The sequence below is a fragment of the Talpa occidentalis genome, unplaced genomic scaffold (genome assembly GCF_014898055.3).
Source record: "Talpa occidentalis isolate TD23 unplaced genomic scaffold, MPIMG_talOcc4v2.1 talOcc4.4, whole genome shotgun sequence".
In the NCBI taxonomy this organism is placed as follows: Eukaryota; Metazoa; Chordata; class Mammalia; order Eulipotyphla; family Talpidae; genus Talpa; species Talpa occidentalis.
This window is the reverse complement of record NW_023604295.1, coordinates 42,491,031-42,517,566: the sequence shown is the minus strand read 5'-3', so window position 1 is coordinate 42,517,566 and position 26,536 is coordinate 42,491,031. Positions and strand designations below refer to the sequence as shown.

The 26,536-nt window shown below is 41.3% G+C and overlaps 1 protein-coding gene across 1 annotated transcript in view; it reads right to left on the bottom strand.

The window, feature by feature from the left end:
• Positions 1–11,184: 11,184 nt before the first annotated feature.
• The window catches only part of SLC12A8 (solute carrier family 12 member 8), a 122,525-nt gene continuing 107,173 nt past the window's right edge, over positions 11,185–26,536 (bottom strand). Inside the window, exons 11-14 of the mRNA XM_054700501.1 lie at positions 21,176–21,273; positions 20,510–20,627; positions 15,156–15,216; positions 11,185–11,644 (exon numbers count right to left, since the gene is read on the bottom strand). Coding sequence (XP_054556476.1) covers positions 11,482–11,644; positions 15,156–15,216; positions 20,510–20,627; positions 21,176–21,273 — 440 coding nt within the window. The 3' untranslated portion in view covers positions 11,185–11,481. The remainder of the gene's footprint in view (positions 11,645–15,155; positions 15,217–20,509; positions 20,628–21,175; positions 21,274–26,536) is intronic.

The window sequence follows — 26,536 nt, the reverse complement described above, 5'->3', positions numbered from 1 at the left end:
GTACCAGCAGGCACTGTACTGGACTCTGGTTACACAGAGATGAGGTAGATATATGTAGTCCCTGCTGTTGAATAGCCAGCAGATTAGGAGAAAAGACAGATCTACAATCTACACAATAAAACATTATTTATGTAAATACGAACCAAGTGTTGTAAGAACATTGAGGGTTTTCTGGAAAAGCGTTCCCAGAGAGGTGACTTTAGAATTTTCTCTTGAAGCAAAGAAAACAGAGGAAAACATTCTAAGTACAAGAGAGTATTTTCCAGGTTCTGAGTCCTGTGGAGACCTACTACGTTCAGCACCACATGGGGGAGGTGAGGAGAGGAGGCTGGGAAGGAGGAGGATGCCAGCACCGAGGGCCAGGTTTCTATCTGAGCTCTCGGTATTTGCAAAATGGGCTAAAGAGGACATATTAGACAAGTGAGAAGGAGGTAGGGAGGTCAGTGAGGAGCCACTATAATGATCCAGACATGAAGTGAAGAAACCTTGACCAAGGAATTGAGGGTGAGGATGAAGAAGAGAAAAGATATTTCAAATAAAGGCAACAGGCTGAATCTAATGACAGAACAGATAAAAGGAGAGAAAAACTGGAGTGTGCATGTGTGCATGTGTGTGTGTGTGTGTGTGTGTGTGCAAAGATGACCCTACAGTAACTAATTTGAGAGAGTAGGATAACTAAATAACATGGCATTAGCAAAAAAGGGGATGTTGGGAAAATTATATGAATTTCATGTAAGTTCAAAATATCCATGTGAAATATGTCTAAAAAGAGCAGAAGGGCAAAAAGAAGCTGGATTATAAAAATGAGGAGGGAAAATACAAGAAAAGAAAGTGAAATATCCAGGTGTCAACCACCTGCACCACTGTATTTTGCAGGGGAAGAAAGAAAATTGGGATGGTACCTGGCAGATCAGGCACTAGTGTGGATTTGCCAGGACCAGTCTGTATGTGGGTAGAGGCAGGAGGAAGAAGGAGGAAACAGAGGTATCCCAGGAGCAAGGCCCATGAGGTACAAAAGCAAGGCCTCCAACAAAGGAGGCGGGTTTTCCTCTAGGAAGGATAGGCCTGTCTTAATGGAGATATAGATGTCTGAGAAAATGCATTACCAGGGACCTGGGCCCAGATCAAAACTCTGTAAAGTAGGAGCCAGGAAACTTTTTCCATAAAGTCATGTTGTAGGCTTTGTGGGCCATATGGTCTCTGTCACAATCACTCGACTCTGTTGTTGTAGTGCAAAAGCTGGCCAGGACAATATGTGAATGCATGGTCATGGCTGTGTCCCAATAAAATTTTATTTTTAAAAACAGGCAGTGGTTAGAATGGCTGATTTTATTTTATGTGAATTTTGCCTCTACTAAGAATAAAAAAATCTAGTCTGTGTGCTTGGTTTGGCCCTGAGGGCTGTAGTTGGCCGATTATAACTTTAGAGGTGAAGGAGGGGGAGCTGGGGACTTAGAGAGGAAAAGGTCTGGGGACATCAACAGTGATCAGTGAAAGATCTGAGTTCAAATCCAGCTCTACCATTTACTAGCTGTGGGACTTTGAGTAATTTTTTTTTTACTTTCCTGAGCCTCATTTCCTTATTTATAAAATCAGGGAAATAACAGTTCCTACCTCACTGAGTTGTTCTTAGGATCAAATGAGATCAACGATATTAGTCTCTAGCATAATGCCTGGCTCAGCAAAGATTTTCTTATTTAATTTTTAAGGACTGACCATGAACTGCAGATGTGTGCAGAGATCCTGGAGACCAGTAGGTAGCTGGTAGACTCCTGAGGTGCGGGGGCAGTTGGAAGCTGGGGTGGGCAGTAAGTGGAGGCGCTGCACCAGCTAATAGCAGAGTGAACAAAAGGTGTACACCCAGGTCTACTGAGAAATAGACCCCCACACAGCTGTAAACACGCACCTGTGTGTACACACGCATACACACACACACACTTGCCAAGGTGGTGCAGCCAACTCCACTGGTCTTGGTGGAAGGAGACTGAGAAGCGCTTTGTCTCTGCTGGGCAGTGTGGCCCATGGGGCAGTGCTGCCCACAGTGCAGTGCACGGAATGCCACCGGTGTGGACCACAGGCCTCACTCACAGAGCACACAGAGCCTGGAGCTGATGGACACAGCTAGTCTCAGACTCAGGTTAGCCCAGAGCCTTTCCACAAGTGCTTCTCAAATTTTTCAGAATCCCCTGAAGGAGGAGGTAACAAAAATGTATGTTTGTAGGCCCCAAGCCCAAAAAATCTGATTTAGAACATCTAGAAGGATGCAAGAAACTGCATTTTAGCGAGTACCCCAGGGTGATTTTTTATATGAGCAGACTGGCCACACTTTCAAAAATAAGGCTTTACCTCCTCACCTCTGAATGCAGCTGTAGAGCTGGGTTCACCCCTATTTCTTAGGCTTCCTCCTATTGCTCATGAGGAAAAAATAACCTCAGGTTGAGTGTGTTGGGGTAACATGAATAATTAAAAAAAAAAAACAAAACAAAACAGGAATATTGTCCAGGGCACTGGGTTTATCCAGGAAGTTAAAACATCAGGTCACAGAAGAGCTGATCCAGGGTTTTCTGTCTGTAAGAAAGTCTGGATAATTAATCTTCTCAGAACACTGGTTGGACCATTCAAGTATAGTGTATTCCAGGCCCATCCTGGCCATCCAAGAAGTTTGTGCCCAATCTCTTCTTCATCCTAGGACACTTTGCTTCTAGCACCTACAAATGGAGCTTAGATTGCTGGGGAGGCAGACTGTCACCTAGTTTCAGTCTCTGAATTTAAAAGATAATTTTGCAACAAAGACATTCAATAAATACTAAATGAGTGACTGAACAAACCCATGATAGGGCACTTAAAAAACACTTAGAACCCTGAATTGGCATGCTTCATAACTGCAGATGCACCCGAAGGTCTTTTATATGGTTGGGCAAAAAGACCAACACAGATCATGAATAAAAGACAGTATATGAACCAAAACTACAGTCACTCACTACACACACACACACACACACACACACACACATACAATTTATCTAAATAAATGCTGTTCCTTCAAATCAGCACCTTGAGGTGGCTTGCAGAATTATACCAGTGATGCCATGAGTGTCAGGATGTGTTAGGTTGGGGTTTGGTCCTTGGAAGTTACCTCAGGAATCAATTTGCTTTATGGTCACATCTCATTTTTGACCCAAAGATGATTTAATTTAGTTGGTTCCCTAATTCCTAGATTTGGTCCCAAATGACTTCTGCTCTGTGCTTCCAGAAATGAAATGAACACTCAAAGAATAAATTCTTGCCCTTCATTGGGATATTCAAAGACTCTTAAGAGAATACTGAAAATGGAAATCCAAGCGTGATTTAAGGAACGACAGGCCACAGAATGGAGTATAATTTCCCACAGAAGACAGAGCTATGAAGATGTACCTACTAAGCATCTATCAAAAGATTCACTCAGTTGCCATCAATAAAGAAACCAGCCTAACTGTTCTTGCCCTGTGCACAGTGGCAGAGACTGAACAAGTGCCCGCAAAACCCATTCCTCTTCTTCCTGAGCACCCAGCTGGCCTGCATGACCCAGTCAGTCTTTCAATTAGACAGATTATGCAGGAGCAAGTGATACCAGCCCTCTCAGCCCTGGCCCCACAAACCTCCAGGGAATCCTCCTCTTCTTCCCCCACCTGCCAGCTGGATGCTGAGAATTCAGGGGAAGTCTCTGAGGACCTAGAAGTTGTTCAAGCAACTAAACAGGAACCTAGGCCCTGAATAACAGCACCCACCACAACTCCCTACCTTCTTATAATTTGTACCAGACTGGAACAACACAAACCAGAAATAAATTTGTAGTGTCAAGCCACTGCCATTCACAGCTCTTTTCGCAGCAGCAAGCCCACTCTGACTAATACAGCTGCCCACCGACACTAACATCTGGAGTATCCACCCTAGTGTGACTTTCATTTTGGGGTTCATATTTGAAACCCGTGTTGCTTTCTTCATAGTTAACCACTTAATACATACGGGGCACATTACATGGCAGAGACCAGCACCCCCTGAGCTCTCTTTTTGGCTGCTGGCGAGTGACTGCTAATCCTTTGAAATGCCGCCCACCCTCAGGGCTTCCCAAAGCCAACCTGATGTTGCCAAGCTTCATATTTGGTGAGTTCAGTTTTTTTATATCAAGCCTTCTCTAGTGGACGCAAACACAGGAAGACGGATGGCGCACACGCACGCCCTGCCCCCGCCCTCACACATACACGGGGGTGTGTTTTAAGAAATGCAATAAAATGGAAAACAAACCAAAAAACCCCAGGCTCCCCACTATTTTAAAGATAGTCATTTAGAGAATAGCTTCTGCTTCTTTTAGAAGAAGGTTTCGGCTCCATGGATGGTGGGGAGTAGTCAGAGCTGCCCACTCCCTGCCTGCCCCAGCATGTGAGACTAGGGAACAAGGATGGAAGCTGGTCTGGCTGCTGTGAGGTGGGCTACATGCCCAGGAGCAGCTGGGGACCCCCTGCTGCTGGTGAGTCTTTCTTGCCATCTGCTTTGCCTTTTTACGTGAAAGGCCAAGGCCAAGAATAGTGTCAAGAGTCAAGGGCTCCCGCCTCTACTTGCAGCCTCAAATTGACAAAATGGCATCTATTTCTGCTTGTGAATCTCCCCAAAGGAGCCTGGGTACACCCTCAAGAGGCAGGAATGCTGAGCAGTCCGTGGTGACTAGGGGCTTCTGCAACCCACCCCCGCGCCTGCAGAGAAGGACAAAGGGCGTAATCCCAGGCGTGCAACCACCACATCTGATCCTCTGGGGTCTAGGTGAATGTTAAGGGGATAAGACACAGCAAAAAGTAAGTTTTTGCTCTAGAGTAACCTTTGGCTCAAAAGAAATGGAGGGTAGGGTAGGAATTTTGAAGTTTCAGAAAACCTGTAGGAAGGGAGGAAGGAAGAGCCGGAGAGAAGTGGTAGAGGGAAGTGGCCGAATGAGCCTGAAAAGGTCTGAAAAGCCAAAGCTGGGGGGCTGGAGGGGGTCAGGGATGAAACTTGATTACACTGGGCGGGTGGCCGATTTCCTGCTGTTGGTTAGCGACGACATCCATCTGTGTCCGCCGTGTTCTGCTGGAGCACTAGGACTCACTGCGCTGCAATTTCAGACTAGCAAGAGCCAAGAATCACTGTGATGCTCATGGCTTTGTCGTTGTTTTTCTGTTACCCACAGAAGCAGCAGGGGTGGTGGGAGAACACTTTATGACACCCCTGCCTCCTTTATTTCCTCCCCGCAAATGCCAGCATCATCTTATGTAATACTCACAACTGTTTGGAGGCAGGTAAGAATTACAATTTCCATTTTAAAGAGATGGCTCTTGAAAATGGCTCAGAGAGGTTAAGAAGACTACCCAAGGTCACAGAGATAACAAGTGGTGGAGCCAGGATTTAGAGATTTTCTTCCCCAAGCCCCTTGAATCTGCAGCTGTACCAGACTCCCTCTCAAGGGAGCCATTTATGAAAAATGATGTAAGAATTATATAAAATAAAATATTTAAATTAAAAAAAGAAATAATCCCATTTACAATTGCATAAAAAAGAATTAAATTCTTACAAATTAACAAAGTAGGTGAATGACCTATATAATGGAAACAAAGATATTATTAAATGAAATAAAATATATGAGAACTAAATTGAAAAAAAAAGTCAAGGGCAGGAAGAAGAGTTGTTAGGCTAAGGTAGACTTACATCCTCTTGCTTTGGCCCTTCTCTCTCATCTGTGCTTGTCCACCTCATGCTCTTGGTGCAGAAGTCTTTCCATATTATGTGCTACACTGGTTCAAAACCTACTTTTTCTGAGAAGTCTTCTAGATTTCTCCCTCGGCTCTTGTGGAACCAATTTGCAGCATGTTTAGCTGCTGGCTGTTCCACTTTGTACTTATACTCCAGCCATTTCTGTGTGAACCCCCATTTCCACCACCCTTACCCCCCAGCTCTGCAGACCCCAAGCAAGATGCAGTAGGCAGAATGATGCCCACCCCACCTCCAAGATGGTCAAATAGTAACTACTTGTAAATACAGTCATTATGTCTATGGTGAAAGGCATGTTGCGGATGTGATTAAATTAAGGATCTTGAGATGGGTGGGCCCCATCTAATCACAGGATCCCTAAAAACAGAAGAGGGAGGCTTTAGGGTTGGACAGGTGCAGTGAAAGAATGCGAGCAGCATGGAAGCTGAAAAAGAGAGGAAACAGATTCTCCCCTAGAGCCTGCAGAAGGCACGCAGCCCTGCCCATGCCTTGATTTTAGCTGAGTGCAAACCCACATTGGACTTGTGACCTCTGAACCTAAGAGAAAACATTCGTGCTGTTTGAGTCACTAAATTTGTGGTAATTTTTTCAACAACAATAGAAAAGTAAGCAGCAGGACCGCATGTTCTATTTGCTTTGTCCTCACTTCACATGGTCTCCCCGCCCTGACAACCCACACCCATAGCTGCTGGTACAGCTGGTACTCAGCATACGGTGGGGGCTCTATGAACCTCCACTGCCTGGGGCGTGCTCCTGCAGAGCTCTGGGTGTCCTCCTCAGCCTCTCCTCCCATTTGCTCTGACCTCAGGAGAAGAAGCCCCCCTCCTGGGCTCTCACCAGCTCCCTAGTATAGCAAGGAGATCAGAGACAGCGACAGAAGGATCAAGGAAAGAGTAGATCTGAAGCTGGATTGTTCCAGCACTTGAATCATGCTCATTTAATTTATACAACTGTGTTATGAGATATGCCCTATGAAATGTTCAACATACAGAGTGGTATTCAAACCCCATCAAGCCCTCCCCCCACCCGCCCTTGCTTGCCTTTCCAGTACTTTTTCTTACTTTGCACTGCCACATCCTTATGCTCCTGAAGCCCTGAGCTACTTCTAAGTCCCCACACACATTTGATCACGCTATTCCCCCTGCTGGGGATGCCCAGCTAAGTCCTTAGATGCAGATAAGATATCTCCTCCTCCAGGGAGCCCTCTCTGACTACTATCTGAGTAGCTTACAGCTCCTTTGCCCATCCACAGATCCTGTGTCTGCTTCTGTTGTTGCTCTCACTGTTATTGGATCCCTTCAGTTCTCCTCACTGTCCTGCTCTGCCCAGGGAGAGGATGGAGCTACCTACCACCCATGCTGCCTCTGGCCCTGACAGAGGCAGAGGGCACACTTTTGCCCCAACCCATCATCCTGTATTTGCTCCTCCCCATGGGGGAGGGGGTGGGCGGGCAGGGCAATCTGATAGTCAGAGCTCGGGCCACATTTCACTGGTGGGCAGGGCCCAGTGTTGAAAGGTCACCTCATGATCTCGGCCTATCTGTTACTGGGTGAAAAGGACAACTGGTCATTCTCTCTCTTGGTCCAGCTCCTCATCCAAGGGTCTTTGGTAGAAGTGTACTCTTAGATTCAAGAGGAAAAAATTTAGATACTACAGGTTTTACTTTCACCTTCTGACCTTTACTTCTACCAATGTAGTGGTACATTCTCCACTACAGCTCTTGCCTAGGTATTAGTGTACAACTGGGGCATTGGTTCCCATCCCATCTTAAATATACTCCCTCAATCAGAAGCCTCAGATGGAACCCAAAATCTCAATCATCCACACTGATTTATAACTGCTCGTGCAGAATGCACACCATTGCATAGGTAAGAGGACTTGTTAGCATGACTCCTCGAGACAGCAGAGAAAATGATCCCTATTCTGGTTCCCAACCCTGAGTTCAAGAATGCTCTAGAATTGGGCTGTACTTGCCCTGAAAGTGTGAAAGTGCTGGCTGAGGAGTTCATTTCTGTGATTCTATTTTTATGTCATAAAGCTCTGAGATTGGTGATGATACCTGACTCGGGTGAGGTGGTCTCAGGCAAGTGTATGGTTGCTCAAGCCATGGCTGGATGGCTGGATGTGTAGCTGAATAAGTGGGTCAGAGGGTGGATGGAAGGGTGGGTGAAAGGATGTAGCAATGGCTGAGCAGATGGATCACTGGATGGATCAGTCAATAGACGGCGTAGCCTGAAGGGAGACATTAAGGGTCCCAGAAGGTCTGGTCTGACCCGCACATATTCAGATATTGTTACCTATAACTGTGTACTCCGTGCTAAAATTTTAGGCCAGGAATCTGCCCCTTATCTATTTTAGAATTGTCACTAATTTCACTGCTATAGATCCTAACTGCTGACATTTTGAACATAGTTTCAATAAATAATCTCCAAATGATCTAGTGACACCATATCTTATCTTTCTGACAACCTGTACTGACTACCAACCTTTGCCAATATACAGGTTATATATGACACCTCATATATACCACCTCAAATTCTCTCTGCCCAATCTGTCTCTGGGGTCGAGCCCATTGGTTCCTTCTCAGCCACCACTGACCAATCAACTCTGCTGGGCTGTAGTCAGCTTCAGGCACACACAAACCCTACAGGGTGGCTGTTTGCTGCAGACCTCAGCCAGGCACCAGGCAAGCGCAAATTACAATTTCAGGGCCCATCAGTGCAGCTCAGAGCTAAACCTTGACCATGAAAACAATGGATACATTCTAACCCTTTCCTCTTTCTGCAAGAGGGTCTTGAGATTAAGCCTTCAGTTGCACTTGATCCTAGGGAGTCACTAGCTCAAGGACATGCCTCCTTCCCTGCTTCGCTCCCCTGTCCTCTCACTCCTGCCTCCCTGGATGCACTCCCCAGTAAAGCACTAACACAGAAATGTCTGCTTTGGGGAGAACCCAGACCTGATTACTGCTTTACTGATTACTATTTACACAACATGACTTTGGTTATATACAAGACTTTTAAACCTAATTAGAGGTTCAGCCTATTTAGCATCTCCCTCCCACACCAGACTGTGCTAGTCACTCAAGTATCCCCAACACTGAGTAGAATGCTGGAATTCTTTACCACACTCCATTGTTCTCTTACACTTTTCCATCATATTTAACCATGTTGGAGAAGTTCTCATCCTGGGTTCTTCTGCTGTATGTGGTTTTCAAATTCAATACCATTTTCTTACAGAGGGCTTTTTTTTTTTTTTTTTTTTTTTTTGTCCTAGCTTTTGCAGAACTCAAAAGAACAAAATTAGGGCCTCCCTGGTGGTGCAGGCAGTTGAGCGTCACACTGTGAAGCTGTCTGCAGCATCTGCAGCGTGGGTTTGATCCCAGCCGCCGGCGAGAATCCCACATGGCATGGCAGACCTCTTCCTGTCTTGCCTGCTGCTCCCCTCAGCAGTGTATTTCATTAGTCTGCCTGTTCTGTTCCCTGCTCTGTCTCTGCTGAATCCTCTCACCCTCCTGCACATCTGGCCTGTACCCCAGTTCTTGTATAAATAAATAAATCTTAAAAAAAAAAAAGCAAAATTATAAATCAATAAAGCCTTCTGTGGCAAGCAGAAAAATGGTGCCCAAAAGATATCTATATCCGGATCCTTGGAGTCTGTAAACATTTCCTCATTTTGTGAAACCTGTGCAGGTATGATTAAGGCTCTTGAGATGGGGAGATTATCCTGGATTTTCTGAGCGCACTCTAAATGCAATCATATGTATCCTTATAAGACCAGAGGTTGATTTCACACTCACAGAGGAGAGTGCAATGTGATGACGGAGCAGAGAGAGACTTGAATATGTTGGCCTTGAAGACAGAGTGATGCGGCCACAAGTCAGGGATGCCAGCAGCCACCAGAAGCTGGACTTCTTCCTGAGAGCCTCCAGAAGGAGTCTGACTACTAACACCTTGATTTCACCTCGGTGATACTATTTCAGATTTCTGGATTCCAGAATTATGAGAATCAACTTCTGCTGTTTGAAGCCACTTAGCTTGTGTAATCATCACAGCACCACAGGAAACTAGCACAGCTTCTCCTTAAAATGGACCCTCCTCCATCACCACCTTGGCAGTTCCTGAATGCAGTCTGTCTTGTTATAGCGCTTCTAATTCCCACATGATTATTGTTAACTTGAAGCTTGCTTTCTTTAAATTGTTTCTAGTGATATTCAGAAGTCTGGTGTTTAACCAAAGCAACACCCAAACAGCAACCATAAACTAGATCTTGTTGTGAACAGTAATAATAAACTCAATCTCTGTTAGGAGATCTAACCTGACCATCTAAGATCTTCCCACTCCTACTCGCTTCAAGCCCATTGCATCCAACAGGCCAGCATTTCTCAAAACGTGGCCCAAGGATCCCTGCATTGAATCACCAGAGATGCTCATTTAAAATATAAAGTCCAGGACTCTCCTCAAATTTACTGAACAACAAAATCATGAGTTAGGTGCAGAAATTTGCACTTTTGACAAACATCCCAGGTGATTCTTAGCACACTGACTTTGGAGAAAGAGGTCAGGACTAGTACTTTCTTCTGTGGCTCAGTGGTAAGACCGCTGCCTCTGGCCCAGGGGCTGATCTTATCCAGAGGAAGCCACTGTCACAGCCCCAGACTGGATGCCTGTGATGTATTCCACGCTGAGCTTATATAAGAGCCAAAACAGTGTTGTGCCTCAGACGTTCATACTGCAAAACAGCTGCAAAGGTGCTCAGAGAGCTGGGGACCACAAATTCTTTAGGAAACATGAGTCACCATTAGGTAATTCATGGCAATTTAATTTTTTAATTAAAAGACCTTCACTAAACAGTAAAAGCTTACAAATGCATGTACCTTTGATCTTGCAATTCCACTTGTGGGAAGTTATCAGACAGATATACTTCACACTTGTACATATGTACAAGATAATCCACTGCAGAGCTCACTGTAATAGCAAAAGATTGGAAATAATCCAAATTTCATCATGGTGGAACTGATGAAATAAATCACAGCACAGTATGCAGTTAAAAATGATGAAGAAACTATATATGCAGATACGGAAATGTCTCCAAGATAGATTGTTAAGAGGAAATCAAGGTGCAGAACACATGTATAATACGTTACCTCTTGTGTATGAAAAGGGAGTAATAAGAATCCACACTCCCACTTGGTTGCATGTTCATAAAGAACTGGAAGTACATACGAGAACAATGGTTAACCTCTGGGGCAGGAGATGCAAACTCATGAGATGGGGAAGAAGAACGGGAGGGAAACTTTGCCACTTTTCAACTTTTCACTACATATATAAAATGATACTTTGGGGTCTGGAACCATGTGAATGTATTGTTTATTAAAAAAAAAAAAACTTAAACATTTATTGTGGTCCTCAGAATAAACAATCTGGCCTCATTCTCCATGCCTGCAGTCGTAGGTGTCCATAGGGGCTCCTCAAATGGGATGCATGCTGTGGAGGCTGCTGCCAGGCCAACAATTGCCCTGGTTAGACTTGGTGTTCCAGACCAGAAAGAAGATTTCCACAGTTCAAATGACAGTGTGAAGACGTCTTGAGTTTCTGACTGAGGAGAATCAGTTCCACAAGGGTTCTAGGCTTTGGGTCCATCGTGCACTGGACCAAGAGCACAAGGCAGGAGGGACCCAGGGCTGCCTAGTACTGAGTACCCAGTACTCTAGTACCGAGGCATCAGCTGTTCCCGACTCACAAGGGAAGAGCCATGGTAGCGATCCCGAGTAGCGAAGTCTGTGTTTTCCTGGGTGAGCTGAGTCATCTCCATGTTAACCCTAGCCAGCGATGGTGCCAAAATGATCTGTTCTTGGGGGGATCGCAAGCTCCTTTGGTGAGAGAAACACAGAAGATGATCAGAAGCAAGAAACAAGTGCTGACCAGTGGAGAAGAGCCTTCTCTGGACAGAGAAATTATTTGCAAAAAATGTCAGTGTGCTAATTATTTTGTGTTTGTTATTTAATATGTGTTTCAATAGCATAAGTCTTGAAAGCTGTATGTACAATAGTTTATAATCCAAAGTATGACAAATAGTAAATCTGAAAATAAGGAGAAACAGATTTAACTTTCTTTAGTAGAAATGTGTAACAGTACAAAGATAACTGTCCAAATGGTATTGTATGAGGCTCTACAATTTCTCTTTTGCTTTTTTGTCAAATTAAATGATGAAATAGAAGGTCTAGAAAATTGAGAGGAGCACAAGGAGAAAGCCTCTATTTAGTTCAATGCAAAGAAAACTGCAGTAATGATATCCAATGCTAAGGTCTTCAGAGCAATCAGCTGTGCAAGGTAAATTGCAAAGGCTTTTGACATGAAACTGTTCTGAAGATAAAGAGCCAGTCCCCACATGGACTCCATTGTCACTTGGACAGTTCGAGTTGAAATAAATTGGCAAAGAAAAATGTTAGGGATACATGAGGCAAGTGCTAGAGGCAGAAGGAGGAAGGAAAGACTAGACTGGCAGGCAGGGAATCTACAGAAGAAGGCCCAGTCACAGTCTCAGGCAAAACCTCTTCACCTCCTTGACCTCGTCTCATCTTCCCAGGTCCTTCCTGGTTCCACCATCTATGTTAGATTCTTCAATCATAACCTAAGTATGGATTTCCTCTTAAAAATTTTACTCTTGGGCCTCCCTGGGTGGCGCAGTGGTTGAGTGCTGGGCTGCGAAGCTGCCCACAGCCTCTGCAGCGCCAGTTAGATCCCCAGCCACCAGCGAGGGTCCCACATGGCATGACAGACCTCTCCTGTTGCGCCCGCTGCTCCCCTCAGCAGTGTATTTTGTCGGTCTGCCTGTTCTGTCCCCCACTCTGGCTCTGGTGAATTCTCTCACCCTCCCATGCTTCTGACTGTACCTAGTGCTTGTATAAATAAATAAATGAATCTTTAAAAAAAAAAGAAATTTTACTCTCAAAGAAGCATCTGCTTGACAAGTTTCAATTGTTTAAATAAGGTACACGTTGGATAGTTGCTTTTCAAAAAAGGTAGAAAGCTGATGTTAGAAATTTGTGAAACTTAAGCAGGAAGCTTCAGCTGACTCTGGCCAAATGTATAGTTGCTGAAGTTCAAATCACATGACTAAGGCCTTGCAATCACTTTATAAGAACATGTCTAAATTAGATAAGTTGAGGTTTTCTCAGAAATTAATTAATTTCTCTAAACGTTGAATCTGTAAAATGTAAGGTTAGAAAATGACAAATATGCTCACCAGTCAACATACAGAAGTGTTTTCACCAGTGCATTTTGCTTTAGGTGAAGCCATGATATTTTTCTAAATTCAGGGAAATAAAATACTTCACTTTCTAGTCTAGAAGGGCCCAAGAATTCCCAGCTGGGTAGTTGCTAGGATTTCAGGAAAGAAAGCCCTCTCAAGGTAAGGTTTCACAAAGTTCTGAGAATTAGAGGTGTAATAGAAGAGGTAACAGTCACATGTCTTTGCCCAAACACACTCTACAATATTCTTTTTTAGTTTTGAAGAACACCTGGGGCTCTAGTTGTGAAAAAATCCTCAAAACTGAAAAATAGAAAACACAGCTATCAATTTCTACTTTTAAGCAAATCACCATTTCTTGGTCTTTTCACCCTCCTGAACAGCCACCACAAAATATTGTTCAGTAGCCATGGTGAGGACAGGAAGTTTGGTGTTGACTTAGCTGAGGCCTCTGCTGATTGCTCCACAAGCCCACAGAACTATGAATAGCATGGACTGAGTTCTATTCCAACCAAAGTACTATCCTTTTCTAAGAATAATCTCTTCCTAATACATTTTCTTTCCACATAGTACTACAGTGACCTTGCAGGTGAAATTCCAGGAATTCAGACAGTAACATAAGGAATAGTAACCTCCCAAGGCCATTTGCAGATTTTAAAACCGGAAATACCTAAAAATTATTCCTGTAAATTAGGTAAGGCCACATGCCCTCATCATACACTACTCATAGCTCCAGAATCTGTAGGCAGCTTCTATGCAGAATCTATTTCCATAAACTTGGCTTTCCCTCAGAAAGAGGTGGTAGAGAAAAAGAGATGAGTGCTTGTGTGCTGTGACCTGAGTTGCTGGCTTTGAGCCTCAGACAGGAAGAGAAGCAGAGGTGACCCCACCCATCCTACAGCTCCACACACACTGTCAGCCCAGCTTCCAGACAGACGGCAGGGAGTTCTGCCCCGCAGACCACCCTCCCTCAGCCCACTCCCTGTTGGTCTCCCAGGCTCTAGCACCAAGCTTCATTTCTTACACCAACTCGAATAGATTGGTTGTGCTAAAGACTTGTCTTAAAAAGAATTATTGGGAGGGAGGATGGGGAATTATTGTTCAGTGTGTGCAGAGAGAGTTTCAGGTTTGCAAGATGAAGAACTCTGCAGACACATGTTCCCACAACATTAACAGACTTAATGCCACTGAATTGTACACTTAACATGGTTAAGATGGTAAATTTTATGTTATTTGTATTTCACCACAATGAACAAAATGGGGCAGGAGATGGGGGTGGTTCTGAACTTACATCTGGGATCAATAATCTCATAATCCATTAACAATGGATTATGGGAAAGGGTCTCATAATACATTAACAATGTTAGGCTGGAAGGTGGAAATATTGGCAAGTGCAACCCAGACGTCTAAAGTTTCAAAACCAAGCCAACAAAATGAAACCAAATAAATGTATGCCTGGATTCTGCCTAGATCTTTTTAGCCTGCAGCTTTGGCGCCCCACTGATATTAAAAAGGGAGGGAAATAATTTCTCAGAGTCCTGAGGCTTTCAAAGGTGAGGGCACATTGGCCCCACAAGGGTGAGATGAAAGAAAGAGATAAGGGCACTCACGGAATCTTACCTTCCCAATGAGATCTTGTCCTATTTCTCAGGAAAGTTTGCTCTTCCCTCTCCCTGTGTACCTCATTGCAGAGGTCCCAACTCCATGACCTCCTCTCTACTTGGCCTCTGTACTTAGGCCAATATAGTCATGTCCATTACCACTGACTTGAAAGAATGGGAGTCCTTTGGGCGCCAATCTTGTATATGATTATGTATTGATGTAAGTGTCTTGGACTATGAGCTCAGTGAGACAAGTTCTCTTGATTCATCACCCCACCATCAGATTCTAAAGAAAGCCTCTGCTCACCATTCCTGACAACAAGCAGGGAAGAGCACATGAGCCAGAGAAAGTTTCTGATGAGCTAAGGCTGGGAGGTTGGATGGTGGAATACAATGAAAAGCAGAGTCAGTCTGAGTTTCCCTGAGCTTCTCAACTGCAGATTCACACATCACAATTCCAAGTCCACCTAGGAATGGGATCCCCCTTAGTACTCCCAACCACCCTTGTATTCGCCCCAGATTAGCACATACCTGCAGGAGGGAATCAGAAGCGACCTCATCCACCTGAAAAAGCTGAAGTCAGAGGCTGATCCTAGAGGGAAGACATACACATAAATATTTATGGAGGCTCTACATATGTATCTAGAATCCCAGTTTTAATAAACTTAATATATATCCGCTGATATACACAGAATTAGCACAATTTTTTTTCCTTTTTCAATCTAAGTGAACAACATTCATTGTACTACTCCTTGACGGCAGCCTGTAGGGACTTTGTACCTGTAGGTACTTTTCAAAAGCTATTCCTAACCTTCAATATCACAAGAAAAAAAAATGAGTGTGATGTTACAGAGAAAAAAGCAGAGGGCTCACTAACTTCAGTCATAGGAATTTTTAAAATGTTGATATTATTTTCTTCCTAGATTCAAACTGATGAGTGTTAAATATTTGTCTAAAATCTACTAGACCACTCACTTTTTGAAAATAGGAAAAGCATCTTTTTTCATCTTGTGACCTTCACAGTACAACACCCCAGGATCTGACACTTAGGAAGTTTTCCCAGGTGTTAAATAAAACAAATAGCTCAGCATGTAGAATCTAAAGCTGAAATAAGATTGTTGATGATACTGGCCAAATAATCTGACATCAGACACACTGATTAGAATAGGGATTATCAACATTTTTTTAAACCAACACCCCCCCACTCTTTGGCATGGGTTAAAAAAAATTCACATAATAAACTATATAGAACTTTGGAAAACCCAGTCAAATGTCATTTATAAAATCTTATGAAATGCTTTTCCAGTTAGATATACTCCACTCACTCACTATATATTTTATCTATCATATCATATAAATATTTAGAATCTTGGCTAATGTTAACAGTATTCCGCTAATAATATGTATTTACTCACTCTGATTTGGTTCTTATGGTTCAAGGAAAGACAAATTTTAGATTTGTACTAACATCTGCAATTGCAAAGAGAAGTTCTCTAATTCATTTTGACATTGTCAAAAGAAAAAAAAAAGAAAAAAAAACTACTTAGTTGTAATCATTTTGATTCTAAATTATCTAAATTTTAGATGTAAATTGGCCTAAAATTTGATGTTATACTTTCCTGTGAATAAGTTTCTGGGGAATATTTAAATGTCTTAAGATCAAATTAACTTGTAAGAAATTCAGAAGCAATCATTGATATAATCACTGTCAGTTAAATTATATTCTATCCATTAAATTATCTGATATAAAGATCTCTTAGCATGAATTTTTCTACAGCATTATTTTTAGTGTAAATATGACTTAAAGTGTTTACAATGCATTTCTTTTAAATATATACATCAGGGCCTCCCCGGTGGCGCAGCGGTTGAGCTCTGGGTTGCGAAGCTGCCCGCAGCCACTGCAGCACCGGTTCGATCCCTGGCTGCTCCCCGGCCACCAGAGGAGGGTCCCACATGGAGTGCAGACCTCTCCTGCCGCCCACTGCTCCCCTCAGCAGTGTACCTCGGTCCTTCTGCCTGCTCTGCTGCCCGCTCTGGCTCTGGTGAATTCTATCACCCTCCCGCGCTTCTGACTGTACCCAGTGTTTGTATAAATAAATAAATAAATCTTACCCAAAAAAAAAAAAAAAAACCTTTAAAAAAAATAAACAAATATATACATCAGACTATTCTAATTCTGAACAATTGCTATAGACCATCTAATTTAGTTAGGTCTGGGAACTTACTTTCTTTTAAGTTGGGGCATCACAGTATTTTGTTGAAAATGGCCCTTACAAGCATTTTTAAACACTTTTATTATTGAAGGATAACTGGAATATAATTTCAGAATATTAATTATATTTTCTTTTATTCTTGATGCTCTGGCATTTGGGGTCTTGATCCTGAAGATGCTAACTGTTAGAGAGCTAACACCTCTGGTATATAGACCAAGAAATCCAGAGCACACATTCCCAACCATCTCCTTGATCAAATTCTTACACACCAATTCAATATTCCCCTGCACTAAATCTCTCATGGCCAGGCAATGGACAACTAGAGACTCTCCCTGTAGTCCAAAGCCTGCTGAAATTATTCAAACTGTCCAATCCCAAACCTACTGAGCTATTTACTTGCCTCACTCATTCCCTTTCCATTAACAACCCATTAACAGCTCCCCTCTTTCTCTTGTCTCCAGACCAAGCCTGGTCCTCCATATGGCCTTGTGTAGCATGCCTGCTCCATGCCTTCAGTTTCTAGAGCATCACTGTGACAATCATTTCTGTGTATATTACCATAACTGATTAAAACAATCCCAAGTATATTTTTTAGAACAAATTACATGCACTTAAAGTATCCAGTTTGGTGAGGTTTGACATAGGTATACACTTAAAACCATCACCAAAAACAAGATAATAACCATATCCATCACCTCCAAAAGTCACTTCAAGCCACATCGTAAGATCTTCCTCCCACGTCTCTCCATCCCCACCCCATTCAGAGGCAACCACTGATCTGTTGTCATTATAGATTAGTTTGCATTTTCAATAATGATATACATATGAAATAATACACTGTGTACTGTTTTTGTCTTGTTTCTTTAACTTAGCATAATTATTTTGAGACTTATCCCTGTTATTGCATGTATCTATTAATGGCTCATTCTTTTTATTGCTGAATAGTATTCCCTTCTTTAGCAATACTACATTATCTTTATAGAAACACTGTTAATTGACGTTTGGGTTGTTTCTAGATTTTCGTAATTACAAATTATGCTGCTATGAATATTCATGTTCAGGTTTTTGTATGATTATACTGCTTTCAATTCCGTTGGTAAACACTCAGGAGTTCAATAACTATTTCATATAGCAGACATATGTTTAACTTTTAATAAACTGTCAAACTGTTTTTATAAAGTGATTTTATTATTTTACATATCTCCCCAGAAGTATATAATAGTTCTAGTTGTTTCTACATGACTGTATTTTTAATCACTCTAATAAGAGTGTAGTGGTTTTAGTTTGCTTTTCCTAATAATTAATCATGTTGAGCATCTTTTCATGTTCTTATTTGCCATCCATATATGTTCTTTTGTGAAATATACTTAAAATTTTTGCTCATTTTTTATTGCTTCCTTAATTATTGAGTTTGGGAGATTTTAGGTACAAGACCTTCATCAGAAATGATTTGCCAACATTGTTTCACAGTCTATAGCTCACATTTGTGCATTTTTTACCATTGTGCTTGTGAGAGCAACATCTTTAATTGTGATTAAGTTCAATTTATCTATTTTTTTCCTTTAGGTGTTGTATATGAGAAATCTTTGCCTAACGGTCATTAAAGTTTTATCTTCTATTTTTCTCTTAGAAATTTTATATTTTTAGGTTTTACATTTTGTTCTGGAATCATTTTTGAGTTACTTTTACATAGTATGATGTATGGCTAGAAGTATTATTCCAGCATCATTTGCTGAAAAGACTGTTTTCTCCACTAAATTTCCTTTGCACCTTTTTGGAAAATCATTTGACTCATATTAATATAATCACTTCAGCTTTGTCTTGATTCATATTTGCATGATATAGCTTTTCTTACCCTTTTACTTTTTTTTTCTGTCTTTATATTTATTTATTTATTTTAAAGATTTATTTATTTATGCATACAAGAGCTGGGGTAGAGGCCAGAGATGTAGGGGGCGGGTTACAGGACTCACCAGAGACAGAGTGGGGAACAGAACAGGCAGACTGACTGAAATACACTGCTGAGGGGAGCAGCAGGCAAGACAGGAGACGTCTGCTGCTCCATGTGGGTTGCTCCCTGGCCGGCTGCGATTGAACTCGTGCTGCAGAAGCTGCGGATTGCTTCATAGTGTGATGCTTAACCCCTTAAGCCATCAGGGAGGCCCCTGTCTTTATATTTACAGTAGGTTTTTTATGGATAGTATATAGTTAGAACGTGCTCGCTTTTATTCAACCTGACCATTTCTACCATTTCATTGAGAGTGTTTAGGTCATTTACATTTAGTGTTATTACAGATATGGTTAGGTTTAAATAAACCACTTTGCTATTTGTTTTTTGTTTGTCCCATATTTCCTTCATAATCTTTTCCCTCATTTTGGGAACATTTGGATATTTTTTAATTCTATTTTATCTCTTTTACTGGCTTATTAGCTGTAACTTTTTGTTGTATTATTTTAATGTTTGCTTTAGGGTTTGTACTTTAGGGTTACTTGTAGGGTTTAGAGCTTGCAGTATACATTTTTAACTTACCTTGACATGCTATCATACTACTTCAAATATAGTATAAGCAACTTACAGTAGCAGATTTTAATTTCTTCTCTCTGATGCAATACTGTTAGCATCTATTTTATGACTATACATCTTACAAACCTCACAGAAGTTGTTATTTTTCATTTGTTATCATTTATGTGCATGTCATATTTTCCATTATAGACTACAAGCTACATGAAAATGGCATTTAGGCAGCAGCTCTCTTGCCTGCCTGTGTCTATGCAGGCCTTTCTTTTAACAAACCTGTCCCTGCAAACTGGTCCAATCGTTATGGAGAGCTGTGTGGAGATTCCTCAACCTACTAAAGATAGAGCTTCCATATGATCCAGCAATTCCACTCCTAGGTATTTACCCAAAGGACACAAAAACATTAATTCCAAAGGGCACCTGCACCCCTATGTTTATAGCAGCACTACTTACAATAACTAAAGCTATGGAAACAACCCAAATGCCCCAAAATAAATGACTGGCTCAAGAAGATGTGGTATATACACACAATGGACTGTTACTGAGCAATCAAAAAAGATAAACTCATGTCATTTGCAGCAACATGGATGGAACTAGAAGGGATCATGCTCAGTGAAATAAGCCAGAAAGAAAAAGAAAAATACCGGATGGTCTCAGTCATAGCAGGAATTTAGAAAACCTAAATAAGGGACCAGGAAAAAGACTAATTATAATAAAGTAAAACTCAAAATCAACATGGAACTATAAACCAGAGACACACTACGGGGGGGAGGAGACGGGGGAAAAAGGCTTAGGGTCAAAAGAAGGGGGGGTGCAATTGTATGGGGAATATAACCAAAATGAAAATGCATACATTGTGTACAAATGAAAAATGATGTAAGAATTATATAAAATAAAATATTGAGAAAAAAAAACCCTGTCCCTTTCAGAGGCATCTCTTTCTGCCCACTTGTGTCTGCACAAGTGTCCTTTATTCTTCTCTCTCTTTTTATAATAAACCTACCTTTTTATATATATGTGAATATATATAAAAAGATAATGGGATTCACATCTAAGTTAGCGTGAGCATTTAATGCGTGTTTAAAACATTTTTTTTTCCAACAAATACTAAAAGAGAAGAAGGAGGTATGGCGGCAAAATACCAAGGTACTTACCAAGGTGAAGCCCTGGACTAGTCTGGCCAATGTAGAAATACACCATAACAGCAACGCCCATGTTAACCAGAGCATAGACCCACTGGATCACAAACATGATGATGAGGGACCCAACAGCCTGCGGAAATACAGTAAGAAAAGCAAGTCACTTAGTGGTTTTCACATGGTAAAAAAGGCACAAAACAGAGCATTAAGAAACAATAGTCCCTCTCATCAGCCTCGAATTACTGTAGATGTCTGAATGATTGACGTTCACTCATAATTTTTAATATCTCACCTAAGCAGATATTTGAGAAGATGCCCTCCAGAAAGTATGTGTTAATCAAAACTACAGTAAATAGATATATATCTTAGCTTCTTTTTCCACCCCCTATAAGAAACAAATTAGGGTTAATCTACGTTAATTTGCTGTACCAAGGAATTTAGTGACCCACAGGATACGAGAAATAATTATTTTTATAGTAAGTCATTAATTAAAATAAGTGGTTCATTAAATGTAATTTTGTTATATGCGGCCTCACTTAAATTCTAATACAACAGGCAATTAAATTGCACTGCTCCTAATTAAAGTCCTTTCTCTTTCCTCCCCTCCCCATTCTGATAGCATCCATGTATCCTCCTGAATTACGTTTCAAGGAAAATTGAGATCAAGATGAAGTTACTCACTCCCAACAGGGAGATCCAGGGGTTACACATGCGGGTATAGAAAGAAGTTGGTCTCTTCTGGGCATACTGTTCCTGGAGCCCGGACTTCAGGAAAAAATCTGAAAATATAAATAAGCCAATTCCTTGGATACCAGTTAATAACCAAACTGTCTTCTATTTTTATAAGTAAATATAAGATCCTTTTCTCCAATGTTGCAACTCAAGTGAAAGGAAAATTCTAGCACTTGCTCCTGAATAGGGAAGAAAGAAGCATTATGACTAACCCGTCCCCCTTCCCACTTGCCAGTCAAGGGTCTGAGAAAGAAAAGGAAGGGAGAGGCAGAGTTGAGATAGGACCTCAGGGCTTAGGTCCTCGAAGACCCACTGTACATCAGTGCAGCTCTGTCATCCTCTTTCCCAAATGTAAGGTGGAAGAATAGGGGAAAAGGGCATGTGATATTCTTGGCTCCCAAGTGTGACTACTGGGTCTGCTACTTACCTACATCTAGTCTATCAAAAAATCCTATTGATTATACTGTCAAAATATATTCTGAAAGTGACCATTCTTTACTACCTTCGAATGTTCCTATCTTAGGCCAGGTAACTTTCATTGGATTTATTGTAGGCTTCTGTAATAGAGACCAGTGGATATTTGAAGCTCAGTATAACTATGCGACTAAGTTCTCACCCAGAATATGAACTGAAGTGATCAGTGCTACTTCTGCACTAAGGTCTTTGAGAGAGTTGGTATTCCTCTTCTCTGTGTTACGACAATTTTGGATATATTTTATGGTTGTCTGGTTTGGGGTGGTTTCCTTGATATTCATTTCCCTCAAATAAATGTATTAAATCTGGGTAATTATAGATAGATAGATAGATAGATAGATAGATAGATAGATAGATAGATAGATTTATTTATTTATACAAGCACTGGGTACAGTCAGAAGCGTGGGAGGGTGAGAGAATACACCAGAGCCTGAGCAGGGAGCAGAACAGGCAGACTGATGAAGTACACTGCTGAGGGGAGCAGCGGGCACGGCAGGAGAGGTCTGTGCGCCATGTGGGACACTTGCCAGGGGCCGGGGATCGAACCGGCGCTGCAGAGGCTGCAGGCAGCTTTGCAGCTCACTGCTCAACCGCTACGCCACCAGGGAGGCCCAAATCTGGGTAATTATATTTTATATATATTTATATTCTATTGTTTTGCTACATCTCAAAAAATCATTCTTCAGAAAGAGTGAGCCAGAAAGACTTTTAGGTAAGGCAATGTAAAGAAGTAATGAATTCATTCCAGAAGAAATAAATATAAAACTATACAAAGTAATTGAAAACAACCATTCAGCACTCTAGAAATTTACCAAATGGAGACAACAAATTGAGAAGTGGTTTTGGTTTTTTTGTTTGTTTGTTTTCAAAAATAGCTGGGGTTCCTCAGTGAGTCTATGACTTTCTTGCCTGGGCTTTTTGCAGTTCTTACCAACATGGAGCTTGTCAAAAAGGGCAAACTTGTGGGTTGAGCTTTTATAAGCTAAATGTGGTGAACACAGTTGAAAATCCAATGGAGAGAATTCTCAGCTTTGCTAGCCTGAGGATGCAGGCCCAATTAGGGTGAGCAATAAACCAGCCAAAAATTTAATGGGATATTCTATAAAGGGGAGCATCGTAGGACAATGGCTCCCACATTTACCTTGGGGATTGGAAAAATTATGCTCATGCCTTGGAAGACCCAAGAAATATTGTCATAAAGTAAAGGCCAGGGGAGACTGGAGGGTTGGGTACAATTTAGAGTGTTTACCAACCTACACAAGTACCCACTGGCAGAGAGTAGAAGTCATATGGGCTGTGTAGACACTGTAGCAACCTCTAGGAGCAGGGCAAAAATTAAAAATAAAGATTAAAAAATAAGTAAAGACACCAGAAGTCACACACCAGAGGGGAGAGAGATTTCACAGTTTCAATCCAAACAATTTACTAAAAACAAAAACTCAGAAATATACATCAAAACCAAGAGCTGCTACATTTTATTTTTTAAATTGTCCAGTTTTCAACCAAAAATTATGATATGTAAAGAAACAGGAAACTGTTACCCATGCTAGGGGGAAAAAGTAATAAAAATAAACTGCTTGAGTGGCCCACATATTGGCCTTAGCAGACAAAAACTTCAAAGCAGCTATTATAATTATGTTCAAAGAATTAAATAAAAGTACAAGGTCAGTGACTTAGGAAAACTGTGATAACAATGACTTTTAAAGTAGAGAATATCAACAAGAAATATAAATTATAAAAAAGAATAAAGTGAAAATTCTTCAGTTAAAAAGCATAATAACAAAAACGAAAAATTGACTTAATAACAAAAATGAAAAATCTACTTAATAGTAGATTTGAGCAATCAGAAGGAAAAAAGTGAGTGAACTTGAAGATAGATTAATAGAAACTAGATCAACAGAAAGACAGATCAAGAGAAGATCAAAGGAAGACAAATCAACAGAAACTAAAAAACCGGGGAAAGGGTAGACGAAAAAGGAAGCAAGAATAGGAGCCCTGTTCGAAATATCAAGTGAACAAACAAATGTGCCACAGGAGTTTCATCAGGCTAGAAGAGAAAGAAAAGAGCTGAAACACTATATATTTAATGAAATAATGACCCCAAACCTCCCAAATTTGATGAAAAGCTTTCATCAACAAATCCAGAAGAAATGAAGCCACGCCCATCACTTCCAACAATGAGTACATATACCTGACTACCACAGGCCCATTTTTATTTTTATTTATTTTTTTAAAGATTTATTTATTTATTTATACAAGCACTGGGTACAGTCAGAAGCATGGGAGGGTGAGAGAATTTACCAGAGCCAGAGTGGGGAAAACAGAACAGGCAGACAGACGAAATACACTGCTGAGGGGAGCAGTGGACGCTGCAGGAGAGGTCTGTCGCGCCAGGTGGGACCCTCGCCGGCAGCCGGGTATCGAACCGGTGCTGCAGAGGCTTTGGGCAGCTTCGCGGCCCAGTGCTCAACCACTGCGCCACCAGGGGAGGCCCGACAGGCCCATTTTTAATTTAAAGTTTTGACAACTTAACAGATATGTAGTATCTTAAGGTGGTTTAACTTGTGTTCATTCAATCAACACCATGGTCTACTTCATAATTGATATGAGAAGGAATATATACTTTGTGTAGTGGTTAGAGCATGGGTTCTAAAATAAGACAGATCTGGATTCAAATTCTGACTATCTCACATTCTGAGCATTGTCTGTGAAGAAAACACAACACCTGACTCTGAACTTTGATGAGCTAATCCATGTGAGGTGCTTATCTCAGGACTGGGCACATGGGGGACAGGTTCTACTTTTAGCTATAACATTATTTAACAACATAAGTTAGTCTGTTGAATGGACAATGAATGAGTCTGGGACATCATTGATTTTTCAAATGTAAACTGCATATTCAAATCTTTTGACTTCTCTTTAACAGAATCTATATTTTGACCATCTTGTTTTCAGAAATAATATGTTTTAGAAGGTATGCTTTAAACAGTTCTGTTTGTCAGAATAATTGTTTCCTTCTGTGACATTGTGTTGTGCAAATGTTTTTTATTTCTATTTAATCAGATCCTTTTTGGCTTTGATGTTATCTTTAGTAGTTTGACATCTCTCTTGCACAGCTGTTATAAATAAGGAATCTGTGACTTTGTAGGATATAAAATACAGCCTCAAGTTAATGTTTTTTATCCATTTGCTCTCAACATTATTTATTCAATAGTGATTTCTTATTATCTTACTTGTCACAGATTAGGTTTAACTCTATTCTCCTTTCCTGATTGCTGTTTTGATTTTTAGCCAATAATTATTCAGTTGTTCATCAATTTAAACAGCCTTCATTGAGTGTCTGTGGTGTGCCATGTACTGTGTGAGAATTGTGATGAAGACAAGGTGAAAAGTCATAGTTTGTGACCAAAGGAAGCTCACAGTCTAGAGTCAAAGTAATGATATGAATATTCCTTTTCTCTAAGACAAACAGACGAATAGACCTGAAGACAAATGTGTAAATAAATGTGATCTAAATGTATAAAACAATGTGATAAGTAATAATACTAGTGTGAATCAAATGGTAAGTTTACACAAAGGAAATCAGGGAATCCTCAAGGGTCTGAAAAGTCAGATGAATTTTTAACTCTAAGTGAGAGTTTACTGGATAGAGAAAGGGTATTTAAAACAATTTGAGAAGGTAGAATAGCAAGTGTAAAGGCAGGAAAGAATCAAGAACCTGATGTGTTAAGGGCACTAGTTTGAATGTAGCTGGGACATGTATTGGAATGGTTGTCATGAGAAAGCGGCCAGGAAGCCAGCTCAGGGCAGATTTGTGAGGAACCCTGCAAATCACATCAAGGCTCTTGGCCTTCAGACAGAAGGCATCAGATTCCAGCTGAGGTTTCATTGTAAGAGAGACATGATAAGGGCCTCCCTGGTGACGCAAGGGGTTAAGCACTATGAAGCAATCCAAAGCCTCTGCAACACAAGTTCAATCCCCAGCCGGCCAGGGAGCAACCCACATGGAGCAGCAGACCTCTCCTGTCTCACCTGCTGCTCCCTTCAGCAGTGTATTTCAGTCAGTCTGCCTGTTCTGTTCCCCACTCTGTCTCTGGTGAATCCTCTCAGCCCTCACATCTCTGGCCTGTACCCCAGCTCTTTTATGCATAAATAAATAAATCTTTTAAAAAAAAAAGAGAGAGAGAGAGAGACATGATGAGAGTCTTAGATTGGAAAGAGCGTTGAGTAAGTAATGAGGAGGAATAGGATAAGGGAGAATCTGGAGGCCGGAAACTAGTTTGGAGATTTATCAAGAGTCCAGGTGCCAAATGAACAGGGTCTGAACACCAAAGACAGTAAGGATTGAGAAGAGAGAAGGAATGATGGTCAACAATAGTTATGGCATTTTTAAGATTGGACAACTGGGTAGTGACCACTTCATTGACTAAACATTGCAGGCTGACCACACATGTCTCCTAAAAACCCACTGAGAAGGCAGAAAAGGAATTAATTAACTATAAACCCACAAACACAATGAGAATGAGAAAGGAAAGGAAAGACAAAACAAGTCTTGCATGATGGAAAGGTGACAGAGGAGTGGTAACAGACCAAGCAGAGCAAAGGAGGGTGACTTCTAGGGCCTACAGAGGTTGCTGCCCAGGAGAGGCCAATGGACACTAGTAGACCCCAGCAGAGTTCAGGAGCAGGAAGCACCATGCCCCTGAGAAGTTAGGAAAGTTTTCAGTTTTCACTTATGGCATTGGATGGAAGAGTGTACATGAAACAGCTGAAACCAAGATCTTTTCTGCCTTTGCAGCTGGGTAACAACTCCGCCTCTTGTCCAATTACCTCCTC